Source organism: Chiroxiphia lanceolata, chromosome Z (assembly GCF_009829145.1).
Source record: "Chiroxiphia lanceolata isolate bChiLan1 chromosome Z, bChiLan1.pri, whole genome shotgun sequence".
Classification (NCBI taxonomy): Eukaryota; Metazoa; Chordata; class Aves; order Passeriformes; family Pipridae; genus Chiroxiphia; species Chiroxiphia lanceolata.
The window spans coordinates 37,778,667-37,790,538 of record NC_045671.1 but is presented as its reverse complement, the minus strand read 5'-3'; the positions used below and the strand labels follow the sequence as shown (position 1 = coordinate 37,790,538).

General features: G+C 38.6%; 1 protein-coding gene across 4 annotated transcripts in view; it reads left to right on the top strand.

Moving 5' to 3' along the window:
* The first annotated feature begins 467 nt into the window (after positions 1 to 467).
* TUT7 (terminal uridylyl transferase 7) overlaps positions 468 to 11,872 on the top strand; it is a 38,610-nt gene continuing 27,205 nt past the window's right edge. Inside the window, exons 1-7 of one of the 4 annotated variants that reach the window (XM_032675095.1) lie at positions 468 to 567; positions 2,468 to 2,994; positions 7,103 to 7,278; positions 7,801 to 7,917; positions 8,654 to 8,831; positions 9,335 to 9,423; positions 10,360 to 10,411. In XM_032675095.1, coding sequence (XP_032530986.1) covers positions 2,499 to 2,994; positions 7,103 to 7,278; positions 7,801 to 7,917; positions 8,654 to 8,831; positions 9,335 to 9,423; positions 10,360 to 10,411 — 1,108 coding nt within the window. In that variant the 5' untranslated portion in view covers positions 468 to 567; positions 2,468 to 2,498. Of the gene's footprint in view, positions 568 to 1,128; positions 1,255 to 2,467; positions 2,995 to 6,152; positions 6,214 to 7,102; positions 7,279 to 7,800; positions 7,918 to 8,653; positions 8,832 to 9,334; positions 9,424 to 10,359; positions 10,412 to 11,872 lie in introns of those variants that run through there. The other 3 variants (XM_032675098.1, XM_032675096.1, XM_032675099.1) reach the window with 3 other exon arrangements.

Sequence of the window (11,872 nt, the reverse complement as noted above, 5' to 3'; positions counted from 1 at the left end):
TAGAAAAAAAGAACATAGTCTTAAGCTGCAGGGAAGGTTTAGGTTGTACATCAAGAGAAATTTCTTCACAGAAAGGGTGATTGGGCTTTGGAAAGGGCTGCCCAGGGAGGTGGTAGAGTCACCGCCCCGGAAGTGTTTAAGGAAAGACTAGACATGGCACTTAGTGCCATGTTCTAGTTGACAAGTTGGTGTTCAGTCACAAGTTGGACTCGATCACCTCAGAGGTCTTCTCCAACCTAATTTATTCTGTGATTCTGTGACTGGAGTTGGGTCCCGCAGAAAACGAAGTGGCGCGTTCGCCCGGCTGTTGGTATGACTTTCCCGCGCACAGTCCCAGGGGAATCCTTGAACCCTCCCCCCTCATAGGTGCTTCCCGCCTCCTCCCTCTCCCTCCCTCTCCCTCTCCCTCCTCTTCTCTCCCCGTCCCTGTCCCGCCCCGCCGGGCCGGAGGGCGGGCCCGTGCAGCCGGAAGACTCGCGCAGATCGGGCGCGCCGAGGGCCCAGCGCTGCTTCCGCCGCGGCACAATGGCGGGCGCCGGGTGGCGGCCGGGCCAGCGGTAGCGGGCGGTGAGTGCCCTTCTCTCAGCGGTCGGCGGCAGGGCGAGGCCTTTCCTGACGGCGGGCGGTGTCCCCCAGCGTTCTGTCCTCCTTGTCCGCCCGTGCGCCTCTCTCCCTCCCTCCCTGGCCGGCCCGTCTCTGCCGCGGCCCCTCCGCCCGCGGGCTCTGTCCGGCTGAGGTGGCGGGGCCGGGTTGTGTGTCGCCACAGCCCCTGCCCCGGGGTCAGGGCGGCAGGAGGGGGCTGGGGGCCTTCGTCAGCGATGTGAAGACGGGGAGAAGGGAGTCGGGAGCTGCGGCGTGGGAGCAAGGGAGCCCTGGCCCACGTAGCGTGTTTCGTGCGCCGGTATCGTAACGCCTCTGCCTGCGTCCCGCTGGCAGCTTGACCGGCGCTGCCTGGTGCTTCTGGCCCCGCAGGAGCCTTGTCGGGCCCATCTGTGATGCCGCTGACCGTCTAGGGCAGCCCCCCCTTCCCCCTGCCCGCGCCAGGCTCGCACCTTCAGTGGTGGTTGGGAGCCGGAGGCGAGCGCAAACTGACTTTTTGCTTCGTTCCAGCACAGGGAAGTGTCGTCATCCATCCTGGCGGCAACGTGTGCGCGTTGCTTCTGGGGATGACTCTAAAACAAGCTGGTTTTAGGTTGCTCTGAAATTCGGATTTGACAGTGGTTTCTTTCCTTAAATAGGAAGCAAGTACACTTTGTGCGTTTGGAACTTTTCTTTCAGCACTTAGCTGTAGTAGCTTCATTTTCATAGTTGTACATAACTGCCTAAGAATTGTGATCTTTAGGACAGGAATCCTACTTGTTTTGTTGCTTGTGTAGGAGTAAAAAAACTGCTTAAGAGGGGGATAGAACTGAAAGCCTCAGGCCTATAGAAAGCAGATACTGAGATGCCTAAGAGTTCCTTTGTGGCCTGCAGAACTTAAAAAAAAGGTAAGAAAATCAGGTACCCTACTTCAATATTAAGGGCAACAGAAAGGCATCTCCTGCTGCTTAAGTGCTTCTTGAAAATGCTCTACAGCTTTATCTGCATCTTTAAGCACCTGCACATATTTTGGGAGAAAACCTTTTTTATTTGGTTGTAAATCATACAATATTCGGTGTTGATGAGACCACTGCTGCTTATGTGATTTAGGCAGTCTCTTCCAGTAGTTCCCCCTTTCACAGTCCACATGGGTTTATGCCGACATGGGAGTTACAGCTCCCTGGAAATGTTTCACAGTAAGAACAGGAATGTGGCTGGGGAAGGGGGTGGAGGTACACAAGCTAATCAGTAGCCCAGATGTTTTAGGCAATGCTAAAATAATGTGAACGTGAGTACTTAATACTGAATGCTGTGAGACCTCACATTGATGGTGTGGGTAAAATGTGCAGAGTCCCCAGGGAGTGCATTGTTTCTAAATAATTGTATCATATTTGCCGGACAGCTAGATTGCAGCTCAACTTCTTCATCTCTGTCTCCTCTGATCATCACAATTTTCATTCTTAACAGGGTGAACGGTTTCAAGGTGAACAGTTATGTAGAATGGCTTTGAGGCCATCCTTGTTGTCATCTCCTACATTATCGACATGCCACAAAATTCCTTCAGTCATTCTTTCAAAACTTTCCTGTACTGAGCTGAAACTCTGATGTACACTCATAAAATTAAGTATATCTTTTAAAGGCATCTAGACCTTAATGCCGGAAAAGCCATAGGCTGCCTCTGCATTTTATGAACAATCTATAGGTCTTAGACATTTTAAGAGAAGAAACCTAGCTGAGTTTTGTACTGCCTTTTGTTTGTTTCTGCCAATACTTGCTTGCCTTATTTCAGAGCCAGGGCTTTGACTGTTGAGATTTCTGTAACAAATAAGAGCCAGTGTTTATTGCTTGATTGTTTTTAAAATACAGCTTTTAACTTTTTGATTTCTAGGTGAGAATCACTAAATTGAACAGCAATAACCATGGGAGATGCTGCAAAACCTTGCTTTGCCAAACAAAATAAGGAACAGGACATGTTGCATCAAGAAGAATTAAAAGGAAGTCCCTTACAGAAAGACTACCGAGCCATGGATGAATATGGAAATGGCCATAGCAATAAAATAGATACCAGCCTGCAAAAGAGAAAGGGAACACCAGGTCGTTATGGAAGCAGTCTGAGGCGAGGGCCACATAGTGTTTTGAGTAGCCCAAACTCACTTAAAAACACAACTTCCAGTCAAGCATCAAAGTTAAATGATACCCAAAGAGACCCGATGAAGAAGTGGGTATCTGATGACCACCATTGTGCTTTCGACACCTGGAGAGAGTACCGATCTGTTTCCTGGGTTCCTGTGCATGGCAGGACAAGAAAGGGCTCTTTTCATGAGGTAGAAGGTGCTGGAAAAAGAAATGTAAGACCACAACTTCAGGAAGACTTAATGAGCGAAGATGTGCCAGATGTGCAGAAAGGAACTTCTGGTAATTGATATGTTTGTTTGTTTTTGCATAGCTATCCAGTGAAGTAGCTTCCTACATGAGTTACTGAAAAGTAAAATTTCAAGAATTCGCTGTTAAAGAAAAAAATTGTTTTGTCATATATTGCAAACTATTGACTGCACTGTACTGCAGCATTTTAAGCAAATTGTTACAGCAGATGGTACAGAACTTGTTTTATAAATTGTGTTGTTCTTGTAAACTGGTTTGTAAGTGGTAGGAGTGAGTAGGTTGCAGCATCTGTGGTGTTCCTGTTTGCAGTTTTCCCTGTACAATTGAGTCGTCAGAGCTGGTAAGGGATGTTCCAATTAAGTTGATACAGTTGATGCAGATTTTGGAGCTACTTATGAGGTCTGTAACAGTGTGTCTTAATTAAGATTGAGAACAATGCCTTGTTAGTATTGTGAGGACTTAATACAGCAATAACACAAATCTAATTCTCCATATATATTGAACTTTCCTGTGCACAGTTGGTACTAATAATGAGAGTGCAAGCCCAAAGCATTGAAATGCAAGGAAGGACAGGCTAAGGGAGTACAAAGTGATCAGTACTCTAATATCTTCATTGAATGCAAGTAAAGCAGAAAGAGGAAGCTCTAAAGAAGAGGCTAAGATTAGATAAAATAAGAAAGACTAAGGCACAGATGAGGTGCTACTAGAACACCTATTGACAAGAAATCTGTATTGTTTTAGTTAAGACTGGGAGCCAAAGACAGCACTGATCTGATCCCCCTGCTCAGAGGAAAAGCTATGCTGGTTGATACCAGGAAGTCCAGGAATTAAATGTCCTATCTGTTGATATTAACTGTCACTAAAAAGATAAACTGTGAGCAGGTGCCCAGTGTCTCATTGTTAGAAGTAAACTGCACACACTTCAACTTTGTATGAGGAGAGAGCAAAATCAGAATGCTTTCACAAGTTTATTCTCAAATTTACTGGATCTAATGAACTTTTTTCTGTGAAACTTCAGGAACTCACTGAAATACATTTTTGGAACCACTGACAATCATACTTGAGAACTTAGGGGAAGTGAGCTACTAATATAGGGAAAGGGCAATTGTCTCTTAGAAGTGGAATTGAAAAAACTGGTATACAGCTTTAATCTTGAGAGTCTGTTTTGGAATGAATAAAGTAATCTATTTTAAGTATTTGAAAAGTAACAGAGATAAGTAGTAGTAAGTATGGATTTGTTAAGAAAAAGGTATGTCAGGTCGCAATTTGTTTCTATAAAGTCCCTGTGGACATGGGAAAAGCAGTTGGTAGGTATTGCTGGTACTATGTTGTACTACTTTAGATATTCCTATGTGACAGTTCTGTAAGTAAACTAGAGGAAAATTCTCTGAATTAATGTAAGAGACTTGCAGAGCTAATTAGATAACTACTCAGAAAATAACTAAAGATTTTGTCAAAATTATAAGAAGTAGTGAGTGAACATCTAGTGAGTGAGGATTCTGTCCTACTCAATGTTTATTATACTACTGTAATGATGAGTGAAGACTCCACGCTTATTAATTGTGTGCTAGTAAAATTGAATATGCTGTGGAACTGGTAGGAATGGAATGCAGAAAAGCAGGAAGGTCAATTAAAGTAACTTTGCAGAATTGGAGAAATGACCTACATATAGGATGAAATACAAAGGACATAAATGCCATTGTTAAAGTAGGTGTATCAACTGTACAAATAAAGGAGGAAAAGTTATTATAAGGCAGTACTTTTTCCAGAGAAGAATCTGAAATCATAGTGAATTGGAAGATGATAATGACTGAAGTGTCATGGTGTTGTGAGGCATGAAAAATACAGCCTCGAGTACCCCTTTTTCTAAAAGCTTTTTGTAAACTCAGTTGCAGTACTGTGTCCAGTTTTGGCACCCCAGTTGTATGAATAAAATGGAAACAGTTAAAAGAAGGGCACGAAGATTGTGAAAACATACAGAAAACAGAAACTAGTCAAAACTGTGAACAATGCCCAATCTTTCTGCGAAATGATAGGGTAGGGAGGCAGGATTCTGCTGTCTAGGAAAGTAGTAAAAATCTGATATAGTAATCTGTCTTGTTTCTTTCCAATAGATGAGATACAAAACAGTGGGCCCAAAATTGAGCAAGAAAGATTCAGATGAGGAATAAAGGGAAAGTTTCCAATGGTAAAGCTAGGAAAAAGGTACCTGAAGGCCTTTAAGAACTGGTTACCTGAGCATTGCTCAGGATTGACAAGGTTCTTTTCATCGTGCTGTGAAACAGAGGCTTGGCATAGCTCACCTCTTGAGGTCCCTTCAGAAGCTCTACTTCTATGTCAACTAGCAAAGAATTATTAAAAATGTTTCTTTTACCATTTTCTTTTACTTGAAATATTTTTTGCAGTTGTCCTTTTCCATGTCTTTTTACCGTAGCTCGTAAGTAAGGAGTTTACAACATCTCTGAGGCACTGATTTTTTTGCTGGAGCTTTAACTTGCCTTTAGTACTTTATTTAATCGTTAGCCTATAATTAGGTTGTCACTGTTGTAACTACCAAATATGAGAAGTATTTATTTACTTTTAATTTTTTTTAAAGTTAATTAGTGGTTACAGAAATAATTGATAAGTAGGTAGTTGTCACAGTCTTTCATGTAAAGACATTAATTTAATATACCTTTTTTTCAGTTTCTGTCTACACTGATCAGTTAAAAACGTAGTCAAACAGCTGTGGAAGGTCTTAGAAATTTGAGCAGGAGAGTCAATGCAATAATGGAAGGGTTGTGTAAAGTTCAGAAGCTCAGACTTCTGTTCTGCTCCTTGGAGGTTCTTTTGGAGTACTGCCCCTGCAACCTATTAAGCCTTAGTTCTGTTTATTCCTGCTTAAACTTGTGCTGCTGCTGAAAGAAGTTATATTACCATTCTTGTCCTGGTCCTGTTTACACTGCTAGCACATGCATGCTGTTTAGTGAACTGAATCAAATAACTGAAAATACACAACCATGTTGTTTCTCTTTTGCCAGTTATTAAAAACAAAAATTGTGGTCACAGAAAAGAAACTTTTTAAATGTATTTGGTAGAGCAGCTGGGTTTTATCTGGGAGTTTTACTTTTTTTTTTTTAATTATTACAAATTAGAACTTCATGTTATAATAAAGGTTTGGGAGTCTAAGGAAGTTACATAAACTTTCTTAGGAGAATGGAACTGTAGAAATTCCATGCATCTGGATATCCTGTATAGCTGTACAAGTGAAAGGTAAGATCTGCAGTCAGTGTGAAAATCTGACCTATGTGTATTCATTCCTGAGATGATTTTTACAGGTATGCTTTGGACCAATAGCAATTTCTGCTTCAAAGTGATGACAAAAGCTGCTTAAAAGTAGATGTGGTATTTACAATAATTTGTTCAAGAACTTTTGCTGTAAACATAACAAGCTTTCTAAGCATTATTAGTATGTTTTGCAGCTTCATTAAGCAATATTTGCAAATACTTAGCAAGTCTATTCTTTATTGATTTCAGTAGCCAACAGGGCTTCTTACTGTTTTCAGTTGTCTATTTAATAATGTGAAGGCAATATTAATGCATATACTGATTTAATTGAAAGGCAAATGACATTATCACCAGTAATAACCATTTGTTAATAAGTTGTTATATGTCATGTAAGCCATAGTGCTTTTAGCCTTTACAAATTATTCAATCTGTGATACTTGTAGTGGCCAACAGGTCTAACTTATTCTTCTACCAAAGCCTGACCAGGCATCCTGAAATCTTTGGATATATTCTGCCTTATTGTTATGATGACATACAGGTACATTTCAGCTAGGCAGCGAAATCTATTACACTGAGTTTTGATTTTTTGCCAGTTTTAACAGAGGTGTCTGAATAAGGTCATTGTTTTCAATGGGACAAATCAGTAGGGTTTTTTGTAGTTCATAACAAAGGTACTGTAGATTTTGAAACTAATATACACTCTTATTAGTATCAGACTTGCACAGAAGAGATTATGAAACCATACAGGGTAGATGAATTGTGCCTTCTTTGATTTGCACATAAATAGAATGGTAATTAAGGAAAAATAAATTAAAAAATGCTGTGTGGTACTCTGCAGTTATTTGATATATTTGCTCTCATAACTCTTTATAAGAAATGAAGAAGCTTAGAAAACCAAGAAGATCAAGAAGAACTAGAAAAGATGAGTGTGATCAAGATGAATGGGATGGTCCAGTCATAGATGAATCTGGGCTGTCAGCAAAAGAACTTCTCGGGCTGCAGCAAGCTGAAGAACGATTGAAGCGAGACTGCATTTATAGGCTGAAGAAGGTGCCACTGTCTTTACTTGTATAGATCTCTCCTATTTTTTTTATTCTGTAAATACAATATAGAGAGTATGCTTTGAGCAATTTCTCTGATTGTAGCTAGAAAGTTTAGTTACAGAATTTTAGTAAAATAAAAATGGTTTCTGTTAATGAATGGTCAAGCGAAGTTGGGTTATCCTTTTGGGTTTTTTACTACAATAAGTCTTTGACAACAATTTACTGGATGCTCCTTTAGTTCATGAATTAACACCAGATGTTAATTAAAATGCTGGAGCAGTTGTTTGTTTAGTTAATATATTCTTTCATGGGCATTGGGTATTTTCTACTGTAAAAGATAAGGTGATTGACACAGTAGCATCATTATTCTGGCATTATATTTGATATGCAAACTTTTTGACTGTAAATATGGAGTTAGGGAAGTTAGAGTGGTTCTAGATTTCAGAGTTAGTCATTCAACTTAGAAAGGGTATTGAATGAAGGTAATATCTTTGTATATTTTAGGGGTTTTTTATTATCTGTATTTTAGCAACCTCGAAGCTACCCATCAGCAAAATATACCTGCAAATTGTGTGATGTTTTGATTGAATCAGTGGCTTTTGCTCATAAGCATATTAAAGAGAAAAGACACAAGAAAAGCCTGAAGGTGAGTTAAGGACAAGAAAAAGTATAAAATGCATATTTATGATACCTTCCTTACCCCGCTAATGACAATGAAACTGCACTGCTTTTGAAATAATTCCTCGTTCATTTTTTGCTATGTTTCAATCTTTTTAAAAACTATTACTTGGTGATACTGGTAAAAAGATTAAATGTTGGGACCTGGACTTTGGAATGAGCAGTAGCAATAAGGAAATGTAGTTGGTATGGCAGAATTAGAAATTATAACCTATATGTCAGAGTGAATATTTCAGTTCAGAAATATTATAAAAATTAAGAACTCATTGATTAAGAACTTGTTTATATTTGAAGAAAATTGGGTTTGTTTTGAACATAAGCATCAAAATAATTTCCAGCACAGTGTCAATTTTACTGTTTTTTTTAATGAAATATTTTCTGTTCCTTTTATTTTCTCCACTTGAAGTAGACAAAAATATGTCCTATGCAGGTTTTCTGTTTCTTCCTCTTTAACTCCTACCTTTTCACACCTCATAGGTGAGGAAAGAATTAGTGATTTTTTTTTTAACATACCAAATACATGTATATATACCTCTGCACATTACTGAAGGCTCCTGGAGTATCAGATTCTTTATTGCTTCTGATTACCTGCATTATCTGGAAAACCTCTGGTGGTGTTACTTGGGATGAGATGTTGGTGTTCATTCTAGTACATTAAGCAACTCGAGGAAACCATTAAAATATCAGTCTTATTATCTCGAAAGGAAAAGCAAGAAGAACAACTGCTGACCGCTCTGCCTCCTCCGACGCCTTCGCAGATACAAGCTATTGGTGTTGCTATTGAAAATGTAGTGCAGGAGTTTGGCTTAAATAATGAAGATCTAGAAGAAAGGCTCAACATTAAAACAGTGATGGAAAACTTACTGCGTCAAAAATTGCCAGGTATTATTTGCAATTTGCTCTAAGTGTTAGATATGCCAACTTAAAGACAAAACAATGACAACAAAAACTGAACAAACAAAAAAGAAATCAACTAAAAGAACACAAAACCCAGACAGCTTGTAAAATGAAAAGTGAATTAAAAATCTTGGCTAGCTAAACTCTAAAACAGTGTATTTAGTTACTAGTCTGTTGAATGACATGATGTAGCAATACAACCATGTTTCAGAATTAAATTACAATGGTGCTCATGACCCAAACAGACCTGCAGTAAAAAGTGAAGATGAAAAGGACATGGGGATCATTTGACCTTCATGGTGAACCTTTACTAGCAGCAGCATGGAAGGCAGGATTTACTAACAATTCTGGGTTTTTGGAAGACCTTCTTCTTTTCCTGGGGTTATCAAAACCCGTTGTAGGTTTAAGATCTATTGACAATGCTGTGAAGTAGCTACAGACTTAGAATTAGGCATAGAGTAAATGCAGTATAATTCTTTTTGTTGCAGAGTGTTCATTAAGATTGTATGGCTCCTCCTATAGCAGATTTGGGTTCAAAACTTCAGACATAAACATAGATACCCAGTTTCCTGCCCATGTAAGTAAGGCTATTTTATTAAGTATGTCTAAGTAGTTTTCAATGTTTGTATCTTATTTAGATTATAGTTTAAGTATATCTTACAGTGTGGTAGTAACATTTTTTCTGAAAACCCAGTGAGTAAATAAAGCAGGTCTGGTCTTGGGATAACATTCCTTTCTTCATATAAGAGTAGTGATCAGGCAGTATAATACAACTTTGTGTTTTGTTGAAACTTCCTTCTGAAAAACTGAAAACATTTAAACATCTGTGCTCTAGCAGTCCTTTGAGACAGATCATTATTCATTTTCTCTTACATATGGATTAAATGGCACTTCTGTGATCTGGTTTCTGTACTGATCTTGTTACTGTACTGACATATTCACATATATGCATGTGTTGACTACTAGGTTGTATTTGAGCCATGAATCCATATTACGTGTTTTATAGGTAGACTAATTTAAAGTCTTAATTTGTCATGCTACTTGTTTCTATACATCTTTGTGCTTGAACACTGAAAAGGAATTAAGGACTTGACTCCATACTTAAACTTACTCCTGCTGTAGTTGATCTGACAGTGCCATTGTTAGAATTTAGCATTTCCTTTAGGAAACAAAGAATGATCCAAGTTCTTAAAGTGCATATGATTTTAAAAAGCTGTGATTGCAGTCTGTTACCTGATCTAGATGCACTATGTGAGAATGCAGTCATATTTAAGCATTGAAATAGTAGTTCTCATAGTGTTTTTTTCCCAAAACCAGGTCTTTGATAGAGGTAAAAATAACTTTACTTACAGTTGCTCAGAATTTTTTTTCCTTCAAAATAAGAAGAGTTCCTGTTCCTTTTGATACAACTTAATAATAGCCAAATACACCTAGAGGCAATGTTTTAAATTTGAATTGTAGAAAATCACCTTTTTGACAGCTATGAAAACAGCTTTATTCCTTTTATTGACAGATGACTCAACCAGATGTTCTCTTACTTGTGCAAGAAAGTCTCCAGAGCAGTGGTAAGAAAAAAGTTGCTGCCTTCTCAATTCCACTGAATTATTACTGCTTAGTATTGTTGAGTTTCATCTCTGTTGAACAGATAGGCCAAATGCTATCCCTTTTTTAGAAAGATGTGAGGCTGAAAAATACTGCAGGACAGAATACATTGGCAGAATTGCTTTTGATTTGCTATTCAGTGTTATGAGGGTTGAACTTCCACTAGTTGTGCTGATGTGAGAAATTCCTAGTAGGAAGCTCTCTTCTACATTGTAAGTGAAGATGTCATTACACATGAGGTAGACTGCTGCCTTTCTTTCCCCAGACTGCTCTATTAGCCATGCATAGTACAGAAAGTAGCCTAAGCTCCTTAACATGTAACAGAAACTTGGTACTTTCACATGTGGTCTCTTTTCCTGTAATTGTGCACATGCCTGTTAGTGCAGTGAGGGCCATGTGCAAATGACTGCATACACACACATGGGGTTTTTTTCGGGTAATGAATGCAACTCTATGCATTAATACAGGGAAATGAAGTTTAAAATCTTTTAAAAAGAGTACACTTACTCAAACCAACTCAAGCATATGCAGGCAAAAAAAATGAAAATATGCAGAAAAAAGTTCTGTACTTTTTAAATGCAAATTGCAAAAAGCTTCACTGCTTTCTTGCCCTGCTTTATGCCCGCAGTTGGGAAGTCAGACCATATCGTTCCAAACATGTATATTAAACGTGCATGTATTTACTGATCTAGATTTTTCTCAGTGCTACCCCCACCGTTATTGTATGTACATTTTATTGTCTGGTCAAATGACCATTATGGTCTTGGAGAATTTTTCAGCCACCTTGTCATTTCAGAATTTTTGAGTTGAGTTTCTAGAATTGTTTCATAGTTTTCTCTCTTCCTGGCCCAGTGAAACAGTGAGACATCAAAAAATTAGTCCAGTTTGAAGCAATAAACACTACTCAGAGAAAAGACTGCAGCAGGATTTGTACTTTGTTAGTGTTTAGATTAAAATGAAACTGCATTGTATTTGGAAAACTGTATAAAGAATAGGAGGAAAAAGATTTTAAAAGCATAGCAAAAAGACATTGCATCATGTGGCAAGCCGGTTCTGTACTTATATAGAGCATTGTCAGATAACCAGGGAAAACAAACTTTGATTTTTTTCTATATATGGGTTTTTATTTTTCATGCTAGCATTGTTCCACAGGTGTCATTTGTCTGTATGTATGCCTAAATTATTGAAACCAGCTCTTAACCTAAATATACCTCCTTAATTACAGCTGTTGTGTCTGTGTATATATGAAAAGTTCCATTTTTCTTCAGTATTTTCTTAACAGTGCTTATTGTATAGACCATACTCTTCCCATCACATGTGAAACAGTTAATCCAGTCATTCTTGTAAATCATCAGATATACTTTTTTGTTTTTCTCAAAATTAGTCATTGTATTAGGAGCTGAAATTCTAGCTGTACTCCTCTA